At 34.6% G+C, this 18,945-nt stretch overlaps 1 protein-coding gene across 1 annotated transcript in view; it reads right to left on the bottom strand.

The window, feature by feature from the left end:
- The window catches only part of LOC126978770 (uncharacterized), a 39,833-nt gene extending 35,853 nt beyond the window's left edge, over positions 1-3,980 (bottom strand). The window contains exon 1 of the mRNA XM_050827830.1: positions 3,851-3,980. Within this exon, the coding sequence (XP_050683787.1) occupies positions 3,851-3,901 (51 nt within the window). The 5' untranslated portion in view covers positions 3,902-3,980. The remainder of the gene's footprint in view (positions 1-3,850) is intronic.
- Positions 3,981-18,945: the final 14,965 nt, after the last annotated feature.

Raw genomic sequence — 18,945 nt, 5'->3', positions numbered from 1 at the left:
GACTCAGTTTATTTATTCATACGGAACATCAACGTCATCCTATATTTAATGAGTTTTATTTATAAAGGAACAAACACTCATACACATGACTATAATAGATTTACATATGAGTCAGTTTGTAAATATTGTCTCTAGTGGCCTGGTAGTAAATTGTAAGCGCTGAGATCTACAGAGCGTACTTAGACTTTGCTCAGACTTTACTTACGTAAAACTTCGCTGAGTGTAAGCTTAGCGTAATCATTGATTAAGTTTTTATTGTCAATTTACAGCTGAAATTATGCTGAGCTAAGACATTATCGCACTCAGTTATATTTTACTTGAGTAATCTGTAAGTACGCTCTATAGATCTCATCCTATGTACCTATGTGACTGTTTGAAGGCTCCCAATCAGAAGTATTTTATGTCTCTAGGTGGCGAACATAATTGCGGTGACGTTTTTTTGGGTGTTCACGAATCCTCATGAGCAGGATATTACTAACCACCCGATGAATGTCAATTAACAATCTACGCACATAGATATCATACATAACTTATATATTTAAATAAATTGTCGTACGTGTTTCTATTAATGTAAGTATATTGCATATCTCGGTATCGCTTTGAATCTTTCTTTTAATTCTTTTTTTTTTAGAATTTACAAAAGAGTTATTTATGCAACTATAAGAAGAGAAATAGAACAAGTTCCGATTTTTCTGGAATTTTTTGTTTCACTGTCTGTTTGTCTGTTTGAACGGGCTAATCTCTGAAACTATTGAACCGGTTTATTAAAATTTTGCATGATGACACCTTACATGCGCGGTCAACATCTTACATACTTAACATCCCGAAAATTTAAGGAGACTTGTGGACCATGGGACAATTAAAAACCTCTATTTACTTAGATAGCGTAGTACACAACAACGTTTGCACATAATTTAATAAAATTTGGCATGTTGATATCTTATATTTCCGGTCGACATCTTAGATACATTTCATCCCGGGAAATTAAATAGTTCAAGTGAGACAGTTAAAAACCTCTTCTTAATAATATTGTGTAGTTCACAACAACTTATGCACCTAATTTAGTAAAATTTATGATGTTGATGCGTTAAAGTGCCGGTCAACACTTTAAATACTCTTCATTGCAGAAAATTAAAGAGTTCCCGTGTGTTAGTTAAAAAGCTATAGTTTCTTATACAGCTTAGTACACAACAAATTATGCATCTAATTTAATAAATTTGGCATGTTGATAATTATATTACCGGTCAACATCTTGGATAGATTTAATCCTGGAAAACTAACGAGTTCCCGTAGGTAAAATAAAATACTATAGTGTCTTATAAAGCTTAGTACACAACAACTTATTCACCTTATTTAGTTGATACCTTATATTGCCGGTAAAACAAAGTGTAAGTACGTAGGTCACACTTAAAGTTTTGCGTAACTTAAAAAAACAACATGTTATAACCGAAATATTAAGTTTATTGCTTTTCAAAATACTCTCCTTTACATTTTAATGATTTTTTCATGCGATCGAACCGTTTTTTTAAACAGGAGGACCACAGATCTGAAGGCATGTTTTCTACGTGCTGATTGAACGCTATCACTGCCTCTTCCGAATTGGTAAACCCCTCATCAAATCTTTGATTTTGAGGAAAATACAGAAATCACAGGGTGCTAGTCGGGGCTATCTGCTGGATGGGTGTCAAGTTGTACTTTTTCGGAAGCTAAAACTGACTTAGTTTTGTTGTCCGTGTGTGAGGAAGCGTTGTCATGATGAAGTAGAACACGGCTTTTTGGTCGTCTTTCGTGAACTTTTTATAAAACTTTTGATCTTCAAGTGAAATTGTGCAGATGGGACCCGTAGCTGAAAAATGATATGCGATAATTTTTTTACCAACGTTCCTCGCCTGCCTCACTTTTGTTGGCCTATTCTCATTTTCAAACACCTATTCACAAGATTGCTGTTTTTTTTGCGGGTTCAAAACAATTAACCCACGTTTCGTCTCCTGTGACAATGTTATAAACAGCATTAGAATGTCCGTGGTCCTACTTCATTAGCTACTGTGAGCACCATTCCACGCAAGCCCACTTCTGCTCCGTTGTCAGTTCGTGAGGGATCCAACAACAACAAAAATTCCGAATTTTCAATTTTTCGTGTAAAATTTTCTGAATTTGGCTCATACCAATCTACAATAGTCGTCGAATAAATAGTTTTCTTCAATTAGCCGCTTAACAGTAGCCACATTATTATCGATGATGGCAGTTGAAGGCCGCCCTTCACGAAATTCGTCATGCAAAGAAACCCGACCTCTTTCAAATTCAGCAAACCATCGGGTTACGGTGCTCAAGCAAGGTGCTTCTCTTCCAAAAGCATTTTGAAGACGAGCGGCACAGCCTTGCGGAGAGTGAGAACTTTTAAAATCATAAAAATTATCGCTCTAAGATCTTTTCGACTTAATTCTATTTTGGGTACGTTGAACTTTGATGTGTGATAAAAACAATTGACAAATGATTTTCCGCAAATTGTTTCTTTTTATTGCTAAGAAAGTTGCAACGTTTTAAAAAAATATTACATTCGAAATGCAAATAGTTCCTAACATTATAAATATGAAAGTTTGTAAAATGTGAGGAAGTCTGGATGTGTATGGACCTGTAAAAATCTCAGCCCTACCTTCTGGCTTTCTAAAGATGTATCTTCTAATATTATAAATACGAAGATTTGTAAGAATGTATGGACGACTGGATGTATGGATGTATGTTTGTAACTCTTTCACGCGAAATCTACTACATGGATTGTATTAAAACTTTATAATAATATAGCTTACATATCAGAATCATACTTATATCTCTGTCTTTACAATATTATTTCATCAAATAATTGGATAGCTATGACGATGACGATAAACATCCGAGTGTAGTGGGGTCCGATGGCAGGCGGTGGAATGGGTTTGCGGGCGACCGGATGGCTTCTGCTAGAGGGGTTATTCATTTTAAACGACTGCAGTTCCTATTAATGTGCATTTTCAATGACTATCAACAAATCGCAGGGTCAAACCTTAAAAGAAGCAGCCATACATTTGGACAAGCTAAGTTTTTCCTATGGCCAACTCTACGTGACATGCTCACGCGTTTTAAATCGCAAAATCTGCATGTGTATGCTGACTGAAATAAATTGTTTAACATAATTTAGGAGGACATAGGAATATATTGCAGTAACTACCTATAACTTTTTCATTACCATCAACCATCATATGCATACATCCGTACCTATCTATTCTTACAAACTATAGCGTTTATAATACCGATTGGTGAAATCATCATAAAAATGCTTAGTACAAATTATTTAGTAATATTTATTACACAATATAGTTGTTCGAACACTTACATCTGGAGAACGCCTGGTCTGATTTTCATGATTTTTAATTTGTTGGATTTGCCTCCATCCCGAATCGCAGAATAATATAACGAATTGACGAAACAAGAAAATACTTTCTTTCATTTAAAATCATTATCCCAATTTTCTAGAGGGTTATCTTTTTTATGGAAAAGGAGGTCTAAAGAGCGTATGGGCCACCTGCTGTTAAGTGATCACCGCCGCCCACATTCTCTTGCAACATCAGAGGAATCACAAGAGCATTGCCGGCCTTTATCTCTGGTAGATCCAGAAATTGGCAGATAATAAATCGATTTTCAAAATTCTGTTACCAATAGAAATTCAAATTTTTGTGAATGTGTGTCGGAGAAAAAAGCGTTGAACACTAAAAATAAATTATATGGAAAAACAACATTGTTACATTTGTAATAAATTAAAAATGCTTCTAATTCTGAATTTAAACTATGGCGATCTTGTGCGAGAGAGGTAACTTACCTCCATCCGATTCCTTAAGGCCTTTGGCTCGGTCCCCAGCCTTAAATACATTGAATAATATTTATTAACACGTCTTGATGTCCACGCAGACGTAACAGTTCACGTAATAAACCTTTACGGACCGTGGCTACGGGTGGACTGATAGTTTTCATCTGAAATACTGAGCTTCTGGTATTTGTATGTATTATCTGTACTGTTCACTCTGTTAATCAGAGCAGTTCTAGGTTTCAAGTTATTGATCCAGCTCTCTCGCTATCTCTCTCTCTCAGTTTATCTACGCTACTTTATGAGTTCCTGGTCATCCGATGCACCGAAGATGCACTAACTTCTTGTTTATAGTAAGGATGCAACGGCTGCAAATTTTAAAGAATTATTTGAAGAAAGAAGAAAGACTTTTATTAAGGTATTATATATATATATATATATATATATATATATATATATATATATATATATATATATATATGATGTGCATATTATAATATACTATAATTTATTTCAAACTATCACATGCGGCTAAAAACGCCACGATGCGTAAATCACCTAGCACTGGCCGCTTAAAATTTAAATAAAAAAAGTTGGCATATGTAAGGACTGCCGATAGTAGTAAACACTTAGAAGATTTAGTATTAAATTATGAAATTTCATAATGTTTAACAACATTTAAATTATTAGATAATATTTAAAACTTATTTTCAGTAATATATTAATCAAACAAAAACTATTTCAACAAACGCACTAAACTTTTCACTAAATCAAATATAAGATATACACATAATATGTATAGAACGTTATTGTAAACACAGCACAAATATTGCACAATACGTCAGCTGTATAGCTACAGATATACCGATATTAGCATGTCGGTGACGAGAACCTACGAGATTTCACCCATCCAAAAAGTGTCTAACTATACATATTTATATATTTTTAATTACTTTTTAAATTATTTATTTATCGTGTGCGCCATGAGCATGTCGGCGACGCAAACCCATAGATTTCCCCTACCAATATTCCACTTCAAAAATACTCAAACAGCGGTGAATAATTTTTTTACGAACCATTCTTAATTCAAATCAAATATCTATTGACGAAAAAAAAATCTGTGACTTTTGAGGCTTCCATACCTGAAGGATAAGTACAATACATAAGGATGCTATTGTAAAAACTCCCCTGTCCGTCTGAGTGTCTGTCAGAGAGCTGTATATAAGCCACAATTATAGTAAGACAGCTGAAAGTTACCGCCAATGAACAAAAAATAGTAACAGTTTCATAAAAGTTTATTTTAAGACGATCCAGGTAAAATGTTTTTTCGCTTTAAAAAGTATTAATGAAATTGTAAATACTAAATTGTGTGAGTTGGTAGCAATTTTTTTACAAAATCTCAACTCGTCATGTGCAAAATATGACGAGATGAGTAACAAAAATGTATGTTGTCACATCTGTGTCGAGATTTTTGTGTTGAAATCGGAACGGCCAGAAATATTAAAACAATTTACACTCGCACTTGTGTGACTGTGGTCAAAACATATTGTTTAGAATTATGTGCAGTTCATGCTAGTTTTGGAAGCGTATAAATCTATTTGAATGCATCTTTCACTGATTATATCGGGGTCCCGGAATCATTTAGAGTTGATTGAGATTTGTTTCATTACAATCGGTTCACAAATAAACAAGTTAATTGATGATAATTGTTTACAGACAGCGCAGCGTGTTATCACTCGTTTAATTATATTTTAAAAGAGATGGCACGTCTATCTGTCCTACTCCAGTCTAGTACACACAACTCTGTTTAACTCATGCGGTCCTGATACAACGTGCATCTAACATTGCAACATTGTAAGAGTAAGGTATATTAATTATTATTGTTATACCCCCTTATTCATAATGGTCCGCTAACTTTAAACAGCCGCTAAGAAGTGTTTTTTCTCATTCTGACTTAGGTCAATAGAAGAAGACAGAGTGAGAATTAGCAATGCTTTAAGTGAGCAGACTAATATGAATAAGGGGGATAAACTCTATTGATACTCGTACTATTATATAATTCTTTGATTTGATACGCAATGTATGGCGTAAGTCGTCTACATATATACATGGCTCCCATACTATTTTGACATTTCTATGTGTATTAATCTTAAGTTTATTTCTATGGGACAGTACAGCCGAGAATTATACGCTAAATTATATTCTAATTCTATGATTAATAATAATAATAATAAAAAAATAACTATCTTTGCGCTACAGAAGTGGGCTATTTGCATTATTTATAACATAATTTAATTGTAATTTCTTAAAACAAATAGCTCCGTTCAATTATTTGCGTTATTCCCGGTTACAAGATATAATAAATAATATGAACGATCCGCGTTTGAACCTCGGTAGGTAACATTTGTATGATGAATATAAGTATATAAGTGTTTGTTTCTGAGTTATAGATGTAATTGTATATATTAAGTTTAAACATGTACTTTGTTATATATTATATCGGTCACTAACACTGGAGCTATCAATATATTATACGTCAAATGTGTAGATTGTGACGTTTTGTGTGTATTAAAATAATAAATTGAATAGAAATATTCGAGTCTGAGTTTGAATTCTTATTTTTTTTTTCATAAAATTTGATGTATTCGTTCGTAGGTATCAAATGTATAAATTATAAAATTGTGACCGTAAATTGAAACTACTCGTAGTAAAGTAATATTGGAAGTTTATACACAGCCTAATAGATTAAGATCCCGGAGCGATCTGACATAACTTATTTTTCACATAGGTTAGGATATCATCCCCACCATCTGGATGTGTGGCGGTCCTCCACAGTGCGGTTTTTAAGGAGCTTTCTTCCACGTACTACAAAGCTGTGGAATGAACTTACTTGTGCGGTGTTTCCGGGACTATACGACATGGGTACCTTTAAAAAAAAGCGCGTACACCTTCCGTAAAGGCCGGAAACGCTCCTGTGATTCCTCTGGTGTTGCAAGAGATTGTGGGCGGCGGTGATCACTTAGCAACAGGTGACTCGTACCCTCGTTTGTCCTCCTATTCCATAAAAAAAGGTTAAGCCTTAGGTTCTCAGAAGCATCTCATCTTCTTAGTATACCTGCGTGCTTGTGGAGATCGCTCCTTGATCATGGACTATATAACACTAAAGACACATAACATATGTATGATCCACATCAAATATAAACTTGTTACAATAACTTCCAACAACAACACTATGTTACACGAGTAATGAATGTGACACCAGCTAAAAACATTTACATACTGATCGACATCAACTATACAATTTTTATAATTTTTGCCTGTCTGTCATAACTCAAGAACGGCTTGCAAGATCTTGATGATAATATGTTTGTAGTTAAATGATATGAATGGTTAATGGATAGGCTAAACATGATATACTATATTCTGCCGACGACATTGTCCGTATAAATTTCGTGATCGCGCATCTTCGAGAAATTGAATTCTAATTATAACATGCCCAATGAACAAACATCAAAACGTAGCCGTAGGTTGTCACTAACTCACAAACTTTGCCTTTTATTGTCTTTCCGGGTGGATGTTCCTCCGACATTTAATATTGTGTCATGTGTTCGCTCCGTCATACATCCATATGAAATCGTACAGATCAAGCTGGTACAAATTTGCTAATCACAATAATAGCTGCATCTTACGTGCACTAGATTACTAGGAACACATAGATACAGGGCAGTAAACCGCTAAATAGAATCAATATCATGAAACCTAGGAATTGCGCTCATTGAAATTGAAAGTGCTGCGCAGTATAATAAATCAATAGAATACATGAATACCTTATCTATCTTATGAAGTCCTGGTAATCCAATACAGAATACATTGCAATGCGACGTATGCATTTTAAGCTGATTGAAACAAAATAAATCTGATTGAATCATTAAGATTTTGTGATGCCTAAAACGCATAAAACATCTCCATAAATATTGTTTGTAAAATAAACATCCTTAACCCCTGACGATTTTTTCGCTTACCAGCCGTTGTTAGTTAGAATCTAAATAAAAATTGACGTAAAGGTCTAAGCTATTAAATGAAGTCAAGGTTTGAAAAGTCCAGGCGTTGACTATATATAAAATTACAAAATTGGTAGATATCTAGTGTATATATACCCTATAAGTATCCATAACAGTATTAAGAAACAATATTTACTCTGTGATTTCATTATTTGTAATATAGCTAATCTAAAAGTAAACAACGGTCTAATGCAATTTGGCCTCACACAAGAAGAATTCCATACCATTGTACAACTTGTCAACATTCAAAATAGGACTTTTAAATAACTTGATGAAAGCTAAAATACCGTCTGATATAGGAGTACTTAACTCCACGCACCTTGTCAGTATTTCAACTGTGTGTAGCTGTTGTGGTATCATATGAGACATGGCATGCTGACAGACAGACTGATAAACAGACGGACAACGGAGTCCCCATTGGGTACTAAACCGTAAAAAGAAGTAATTTTTTACTTTATTAACATCGAAGTATATTAAAATAAGAATGCATTAATTTTTTATTACATGATGTCATCGAAAACATAATATGTATTTATTTATTGATGTCTCTGCAATAATTAAATTCTAAATAACTACTTATTACTTTTTACGGCAATAACGGACGAGCCGGACGTTCAGCTGATGGTAATTGATACGCCCTGCCCATTACCATGCAATGCCACTCACAATTCTTGAGAAATCCGAAAATTCTCAGCTTAAGAGATAAGGTGTTAAGTTTAAATTGCCCAGTAATTTTACTAGCTACGGCGCCCTTCTGCCCGAAATACAATAATGCATACACATTACTGCTACATGGCAGAAAAAAGCACCGTTGTGGTACTCATAAGCTAGCCGGCATCCTATGCAAAGGAGTCTACCACTGGACTTGCTCTTTAATGCGGGTCTTTAATCTGTCTGGCCACGAATCTATGGACTGAAGTACTGTTTCCTTCGGAACTTAATTCTTTGCTTAATTTAGATATTTGCTAATCGACTCGATGTCGGAGTGTCGTTCAGAGCAGGCCATGCCTATTAAAAGTGATCATTATTAGTAATCCAAGGCTTTTCAGATCTGGGCTCTAGACGAGGGCTGGTCTTCAGGACTTTTAAATCCCGTCTTCTAACCAAGTTAAATAGTGCCTTGCGACCAGGTGCAGTGTTGCTGGAAAGTACAATTAGTTTTTTCACCCGTAAAAGGATATTTCTTTACTGTCGCAAGGCACAGACATTTGAAGCACTATACTACACTAAGTAGGTATTTGAATTACAATTTTATGTACGTTCAAAAACAAAATGTAATTTGTATTTAAATTCTTACACACTCTGTCAAAATTTCAGCTCTTCAACTATTTTGTGTAAGAGATACAGACAGTCCGTTGTCAGACAGACGGACGGACGGCGGAGTCATTATGATAGGATGCCGTTGGTTGTTATTGCGTGCGTAACCCTTAAAAAAGCGTTAACATTAAACGAGAATATCGTATGTGTGTGCAAGCTACGAGTAAAATATTTATATTTATCCAATGAAAATCGAGATGTGCGACGTGTGAGTAGTGTAGTATCGTTAATTGTCACTGTGTGTGTGTAACGTTAATTGTCACTCTGTGTGCCACTTTATAACTTGATATTATTAAGTACAATGTACTCCTACTGGTCCGTGTTCTCCTGGTACACTTGTTGACGAGATTTTGATCGCGAATGCCATGTCTACCGCACCAAATATAAATAATATTTAATTGCATGTTTATCGTGCAATTTACAAATTGGAAGCACTGGAACTGTGTTTATGATTTCACACAAAACAATTACTTTAAATTTATAGTATTTAAATTACAATTACCTATATGGGCTTGAAACAGGTACAGATATGGTCTATTTTTATGCAGAATTATTATTGTAGGGTTAGAGCGTTAGGGACTGCATTCGTGCTTTTTGAGTAGCGACGCATCCGTTAAAGAATTATTAGTATAAGATAATATGTAAAGTATCCATCCCTTCTCTTATGTGTGGTCTTACCAGTCAGGTATTTATAGAAATTACCTTAAAATACGTCTCGTACAAAATATCAAATGACCAATCACTTTTATGATTTTGCCCAGAACACATAAATAATTTATTTTTTGATAATTTACTTATTTACTACCGCTACATATTAGGATGCTAACTGGACACTGTCACCTAAGTATAACTATAAGTATGAGTAGCGAACACAACAGTTCAATTCTGGACGCTTTGTTCCTATAACACATTAGTACTAGGCAAATAGCGACCCTCTCCAAATAATAATAATATTAACTACCTAATAGGGCAGATTGAGTTTTTATTCTTACTACAATCAATCCTTATCGATTGCTCATTACTGTGACGTGTGGTGCCGAACGACTTATAACTAACAATACACCAGCCTGGTTTATTGATTAAATGCAATTTTCGTTTAATTTTTGATATGTTTTTAATTACCGAATATTGTGAATATTATGCGCTCAAAATATTTTCTACTAAATACTCCACTTCAGAAAAATCTACGACTTATGTATATGTACGTATTGTGTTATGTAATATATTGTTATCTGGAACCCAAATATGCCTAATTTGTGTGAAAATGTATCTAAAATCAAAATATTATTAATACTCTTCGGTGGAGATCACGTGTAACACCAAATTATAAAACTTGGTAAAATTAGGTAAAAAATATTGTCGGATTGAATACTTAAGAACTTATGACATTTAGATATACTAATATTATATCTCCTCGCCATGACGGCGGGATTTTCTGCAAAATGTGAACTCAATTATTTCATATTTAATTTGGAATAAGTAATGATAAATAAAATAAGAATAACGCAAGGTGCTTTGGAGAGAAGACATTCCACTTTAAAACAATATACAGGCGCTGGTGTGGGACGCAACTCTGGCTCCTTCTCATGTCCAAGTTACGTCAGTTAGTGCTGGGGCTGCTGCTTTGACTGCCGAAGACAGCAAGCGTGCCTAAAATGTTAAATGCAAATATGTTGGCCTCAGTGAGTCACACATCTTTGTGCCATTTGGTGTCGATACACCTCATTCGCGGAGAATGTTCGTAGTACTATCTTCGCGACTCAATATGGCTACTGGAAACTCAAGTGCTGCCATACTCCTGGTATACTTGCAGCAATTTGTAAATACGAAATACGGTGTGTATGTTTTTATCCTGCAATGCACAATTTAAGAATCATTTAAGTAAGTAGTAGAGCCGCGTTGTGATGTATGCGGGCAACTAACAAATATTATTATTAATTTCTATCACAGACAATATAATTACATACCTTTAACATAATAAGGTTCATATCTGGTTTTCTATGAAAATTTGTAAGATAGCTTCGACCATTTTTTACTGTTTTGCAGCTATCGTTTTGGTCATGATGTTAAAGGTATTTGCATCATTGATATTAGCAATTCCATGCGGTAATGAACTATTACTTAAATGCTGAACCGTTATGGTTACGGTTGGTATTTTTAGAAATAATTACAAAATATACGTCTTGATCGTTTGAGTGAACGGCTGGATCACTTGGCGTTGCGTAGAGACGTCGCTTAATTGTGTGTCTTCTGCCACATTTATCACGGGGAGTGTTCCGAAGAGCTGTTTAACCTGATTCCTGCCGCCGAATTCCACCATCGCACGACACGTCACAAGTTAGAATATCATCCCCACCATCTGGATATGCGGCGGTCCTCCACAGTGCGGTTTTCAAGGAGCTTTCTTCCACGTACTACAAAGCTGTGGAATGAGCTTCCTTGTGCGGTGTTTCCGGGACGATACGACATGGGTACCTTCAAAAAAAGCGCGTACACCTTCCTTAAAGGCCGGCAACGCTCTTGTGATTCCTCTGGTGTTGCAAGAGTATGTGGGCGGCGGTGATCACTTAACACCTATTCCATAAAAAAAATTGTCAAAAAATTTAAAAATATTGGGGTGGACTACCCGTAACATTTAGGGGGATGAAAAATAAATAGTAGCCGATTCTCAGACCTACTGAATATGCATATAAAATTTGGTAAAAATCAGTAAAGCTGTTTCGTAGGAGTAAGGTAACTAACATTGTGACACGAGAATTTTATATATAAGATTAACATTATGAAATTCATACAGTTTAAAGGTACACCCATACAGCCAACGCGGGAAATTTGAAAAATTGAGAATATACCGAGCAGCAATTGGCAAATGATATTCAAAGTATTTTTAAGTTGACATTATAATGTTTAGTTTAATTATTTAAACATGGAAATATTGTGTATATCATAAACTAGGTACTATTATTTCTATGAACTTACCATACTTAACCTAGATTAAGTTGTATGTGGCATTAAGAAAACTGTGCTTTTTGGCGTCATTAAATACTAATTCTTAATGATGTTGTTATTTTCTTATTTTAATAACTTTATTATTGTATGTAACTGAACAGTACATATTGTAATATTAATTACACTGTCGGTCGGTTATTTGTCAAGTAAACATTGTTATCAATATACAGGTAGGTCCCACGGCTATGCTACATGGAGCGATAGTACCTCTTTTCTATGGAAAATAAATAAATAAAAATAAAAAGGAGGGTAGCTATAAACGAGCGTACAGGTCACCTGGTGTTAAGTGATCACCGCCGCCGACATTCTATTGCAACACCAGAGGAATCACGGGAGCGAAAGCTGGCAAGCTTTTAAGGAAGGTATACACACTTGTACCGCACAAGGAAGTTCATTCCAGAGGTTTGAAGTAGGTTCCTTGAAAGTTCCTTAAAAAAAGAACTGCGGGGGACCAATTATTATTACCTTAAATATTGTAGTTGTAACATTTTACACTTGTTTTAACATTGTAAAATGCAGCCAAGGTCGCGTCACCGACCTGCTAGTGAACCTCATTGAAATTGACAAACTTCTAGGTTTAATAAAATTACTTTTATTTATTATGAGAAACAAGAACCAAGTATTTATAAGTAAAATAAACTGCATAAACATACTGGAATGAACATTGCTAACTTTGAAATTTTATGATATAAATTGTATGAGAAAGGCTAACCGCTAAACTTAAAATAATTTTTAATTCTTCTTAAAATAGGTCTAATTATTAATTTAATTCAAGGACAACCAGTAAGCATTTTCTCTATACATAGATACCTTCATATAAACAGTAATTGTATTCAGATTTGTTAGTCGAGATTATTCAGAAAGCAGTGTTAAAAATTCCCCGATCTCCTATGCATTTCACACATCTTCATATAATATTTTCCGTCAGTCTTCCTATTTTCATCAGTTTTTTTAAAGTTGAGTTTGAATTTAGAAGACATTTTTAACACTTAAAATAAAATAGAATAGAAAATCTATAATTTTTTGTTTTTTTTTTTTGTAATAGCAAGAATCCTCCGCTGTGGTTATAGTATAGGAACACTTGTTTAGTCTTATATTCTGTACAAGTGCTGAGTGCTGAGACATCAGTTCAGAATTAATTGTAATCTTAATAATTATATTCAGCATGTAAGCTCTATAACAAAATAAACCTGAAGAACAAAGATAAACTAACAGGAAGTTTTTGTTTTGGTTTGCTCTGAAATCTCTACAACGATATGATAAACAGTGTGTATTTATTGTGTCATGTATGTAGTGGTGGATTTGGCCGTCGTTCCGGTCAAAGCGCGTAAACATGTGTACTAGGAGAACATGATTCAATAACAGATAATTAATTGTACTTGGTAATCTAGATAATAGTACAAATTACAATGTTGCGCGGTCACAACCGGTGTCGGATTAAGTGCGAGAACGGGGCCCGCAGCAAATTCAATTGTAGGGCCTTTGATGTAGATCGTAGTAGGTTTATAAGATTTATTTTATATATATATAAATAATACTAAGTGTAAAAAGAATACGAATAAGAATAAAAGTATTTGTGGATATATGATTATTGAAGGGAGAAAAAATTGTGTATCTGATATACCCCGTAACCGCACACACACTAGCATAAAGGTGCTTCACTTGCTAATATCACGGCGCGGAGTCCTTCTTTTTTTTTACTAGTACGTGATTACAATATGTTGCATATTGCAATAGAGCATGTCGATGGTGTATTCTAAGCACTGACCATAATTATTGAAGAATATGTACAAAATATTAAGGGCATTTTGTTTAATTCAGAATTGGGGCCCGAATAAATCGCAACTCCTGCGTTAATCCGGCCCTGGTCACAAGTAATAATAGTAGCGATACACGTCACACTATATCGATCTCCCTTCTGCTCACATACAACCACGATACAACACTTCAAACCTCTTTCCACAAGTTACCGTCATCGTAACGACTGCCGCTCCGCATGTTCGTATAGTTAATATGAAAGAGAATTTAAACATGGTTAATATAATATTCTGTCTTTTCTGTGGTCAAAATTCAAATCGTCGTCAAAGAGAATGTAAATACTACGTAATAGTAGATACGACGGGGCGTACAGCACACATCGAATAGACGTTTTCAGTCAGATTTTTATGAATATTTCTTCATTAGAAAGTGTGACTCTCGGGGATAGTGTCGAGGGCATCGCGGGACAGGTTACCTTCCCTGAGATATGTGCGAGGGGAGCGAAGGTTGTTTCATGCGTCATGTTCGGAACGGGCGCTGCGTGTGGTCCGGGGATGTAATTTTTTTGTATATTAATAATATAGCTTTTTAAGTTAAAAAGTTTAAATATATAATTGTTCGCATACCTTTACTTACTTTCACTGTATGCGACTTCATATATCTGCGGCACTCTTTTGAGTTTTCTGCATGATAAATCATTTCTGCAGTAACTGTCCATCCATCTTCTAACTGTCGCGAAATGACCTTCCCGACCAAAGAATGAGGCTCGAAGGAACCATCTTTTTTCCTTGACTTCTTCTTTTCTTTACCTTAGTTAGCCAATCCTCGAAAGGAAATACCCACTGAGCTGTCTCTGGTTTCGGGTTCATAGCAATATATCCAGCTTACATCACCTGTGACGATGTCAAATACAACATTTGAGTCACCGCCGTTGAACTTATCTAACATTTGGCGACACCAGTCCATGTGAAGGTGTTTCTGGTCGTCGGTTAAAGTATGGGAAATCCATCTAGTACAAAGCTTCCTGACGCCTAAATGTGTGGACAATGTGGGATAATTGTTTTATAATTCAGCTGCAATATTGATCTTGAACTGGCAAGGTTGGTAAAAATATAAAAGATTACAATATAGTTATACTCGTGATAGACATTCACAGGGAACGCATCGGCTTACACACTGACTGAACTGATTAAAAAACTATATTGCAGTCCTTTAAATTTTATATACTTATTAGTAATTGTATTATTTGTGATTTCTAATTCTTACAAATGTAAGGACATACCTAGTCTCCCTTCGTTATATAAGTAATTTCAATATGTTTGTTGATAATAATAAATGTGTACAAAGTATTTTTAAGAAAAACACTTTTAAAGGATGAGGTACAACGCGTGTAGCTGAGGAGGAGTCCCTCCGAAAACGAGATCTGGAAAGGTCTTGAAACGTCAGGTTAACTAAAACAGTAATAATAATGTAACTTTATCACAAAAAATCTAAACTAAAAACATAGTTATAATTACACGCGTTTTAATCCTTTAAAACATATTTTATTTAAATGTGTAACACTCGCGTTAATTAAAGAAAATACATTTTATTTTTACTTTCATGTTTCAACGTTTCAACAAAAAAGCGGTGAGCGCACGGTGATTCTTAATCGGTAATATTTTCCGGCAAGGTTTATAAGTTTGTGACCGTTAAAATAACAGAATTGACAGTTCATGTATTGGGGATACATTCTCATATTCTTAGATACAAAATATCTTCGATTTTAAAAAAACTACTAGGACAAAAATATAAAATTTTGCTAGAAGATTCTCTGTACCTATTGATAAATATGTAACAAATATAGAATGGAGCAATGTATGAATGAATTCCATTTCTGCATCCCGAACACTAGGAACTCATTTGTTAACAGAAGTGTGTCATCTCAACTTTCCATAAACAAAGGATCAATATACGTAGACTGTGTCAGTGAAATTGAAAGTGCGCCGTCTGCTCCCAACGGCCGTATATTAAGGCTCAAGGTCTTTGAACCAATCACATCATTCGTATGACTACCGTTTATTATCAAAATATATTCACAACCACTGCCTTAATCTGGAAGGAAAGGCTTTACTTTCATGCTTCTTTTTCATTTTTACCAGTGGGAGGCTCCGTTTCACAGGATGCCGGCTAGATTATGGGTACCACAACAGCGCCTATTTCTGCCTTGAACTAGTAATGTGTAAGCATTACTGCGTTTCGGTCTGAAGGGTTTCGTAGCTAGTGAAATTACTGGGCAAATGAAACTTAACATCTTATGCCTCAAAGTGACGAGCGCAATTGTGGTGCCGCTCAGAATATTTGGGTTTTTCAAGAATCCTGAGCGGCACTGCATTGTAATGGGCAGGGCGTAATCATTACCACGAGCTGAACGTCCTGCTCGTCTCGTCACTTATTTTCAAAAAATGCACCAAGCTCCTCACATACATATACAAGTTCTATTATCATTCTTCTTATACTTAATTACGTTTAACTCTACGAGGTTAGAAATATGATATAGTTTATTAAAATTTAAAAATGTTCCTTAAGTATGTCATTTGTCATAACTAACGTGAATTAGATCCTTTCACGAGTCATTTCTAGTCCTCATAGTTTCATATTTGGCTCTCCATCCTCTAGGAATGTTCGTACTCCATAATATTATAAAACTAAAAAAAAAAATTAAGATATTGAGCAAAAGAGAGCCAAATTGGATTACATTCAAAGTGGTCAGATGTGATTCAGACACCTAAGTAATTAATTATTCTACTTAGCTAGGGCTCACTCAGGTGACCGCCACTTGCCATATCGATCCAACATACATCTACATCGCTGTAGAGTTCCCGATGCACTGACGCACCGTTTCCACTGTAGCCCAAGGACTCTCACATCGGTATAAAGTGACCGAGACTATATATACTGAAGTAATAAGAAAACATTGATAGCGTGTTCTAGGCCTACGTGTGAAAACGAGATATTAAAGCAGTTTTTAATGCATATATCAAATTTTTTACTGTTTTCTATTATTAATCGAATAAAAACTAATAATTAAAGTGAAAGAGTGAAGAAAAAAAAATGTTAAAGTAATTTCAGCGGTTTGCGCCATCTAGTGTGGTAACTTAATAACACGCAACTGCAATCTTGTCTCACATTGAACAATAATATTGATTTTGCCATACAAACTTACTTGACTCTTATCTCTGCGGTGTTTAGCTCTAAATAAAAGTTATTTGCAAATAAGATTAACATCATCATTATCCTTGTTTTGCTTTTTTTTTGTTTCTGCTATCTAGGGTATTTCAAAAAGTGCATAAAACTTAATCGTATAGGCCTGGAAGTCTAGTATACAAATAAAAACTGTACACGAAAAAATTAAAAGAGACACAGAATAGTTCTTTCCCATTTAGTTTACAAAATTTCGTTAGGGTAACCTAATTTTTGGGGTATGAAATTGCCGAGAACGAAATCCTGATTTTCTTTTTCCCTCGGTAGTTTTAGCTGGAGCTGCTATCCCTTACAGCTATCCCAATTTCAATGATTATCATCTAGCCCGCGTTAGCCCGACTGAAGCCCGAACATGTGTGTTATCTAGGGTCTAACGTTATCGTGATGAAAGGTCACACTCTTTCTAATGCTGTATCTCTCAACTTTTTAATTTAATCTCATCAGGGAGTAGGGATTCGTACCGATTCTTCGCAATAAGTATAATAATATACGGTAAGTCAGGTGTTTATTTACCTTTAGGGAACTCACGGTACATGTATTTGCCTTGTCCCGTTTTCTTTGGACTTGGTCGCGGAATCAAGTTGTTATACAAATAATCTGTGGTCTCTTGCAGCTTAATTAATTAAAGCTTTGTAATAAAAATCAAAATGAAGGTATATATGTATTGAATAAGATACATCACAATCATTGTGAAACCAAGATCGTAAGCTCCTAAATAATATTGACAGCAAAGTGTACTTACATTGTACTGTGAAACTTAATCTTTAAGGTAATTTACTTACAATGTCTATTCTTGAAAATAATTATTCATTAGTACGAAACCCAGGACTTTGACTAGTGAGGAAACTATTAGTCAACTTTTTATTTTACAATATAGTTTGATGTGTTTTTTATAGCACGGCCACTCAAGTGGTATTGTAGTTACACTAGAGTTTACCTAGATAAACAAGGCGGTTTGAACAGAGGAGGTTTTCTTTTTAAATTTTCGAACATAGAGATTGAAGGTACAATAATATTATGCTGGTGTAATTTTGTAGCACAGAGTAGGGATGGATGGATACTTACATATGTTGTTGTATGAGTATGTGTTGTGTGTGTATGAGTGTTGGTTGCAGTATTACCGATACGTTATTTAACTTAATTACGCTGAATAATAATATTTTCATTGGTTGTAATTAAAACCTTCCTTATTATAATATTGTGTTTATAGAAACATAAAACAGCTCAAGGAATATTTTCATAAGAATTTTTGTTTTATTAAGTACCGCCTAGGATGAATAACTTGTTTAGTAAATAACACACTTTGTTATTATACTTTGCTAAGCCAGCATTTAGGGCTTCCTATCATTCGAGCACCATTACGCAGCAATGGTAAAGCTACCGACTCCATTACCAAGATGATGCATCGGCACCATCCTGTATAAATTACTTCAATACCTTGGGCAACAACTTTTAAAAGTGGAGATTAACACACTTTTTTTTAATTTGGCCTGCCCTTGTTGTTATCTTTTATTGTGGTATAAATTCAAAAGTGGTGTATTATAATATCCCCATAAATATAATACAGTTTAAGCATCACTTAAAAATATAATATACAATGACATTAAAATCAACGAGGCTGAAAATATCAAATTCTAATATTTATTTATTGTAATAATTGGAAAGCTTACGTTAAATCATTTTGCAAACGTCTAATAAATTGGTTTTTGCCATTAGAAAAATAAA

Source organism: Leptidea sinapis, chromosome Z, assembly GCF_905404315.1.
Source record: "Leptidea sinapis chromosome Z, ilLepSina1.1, whole genome shotgun sequence".
Taxonomy (NCBI): domain Eukaryota; kingdom Metazoa; phylum Arthropoda; class Insecta; order Lepidoptera; family Pieridae; genus Leptidea; species Leptidea sinapis.
Note: the sequence above shows the minus strand (reverse complement) of the source record. Positions and strands in the feature narration are given on the sequence as shown.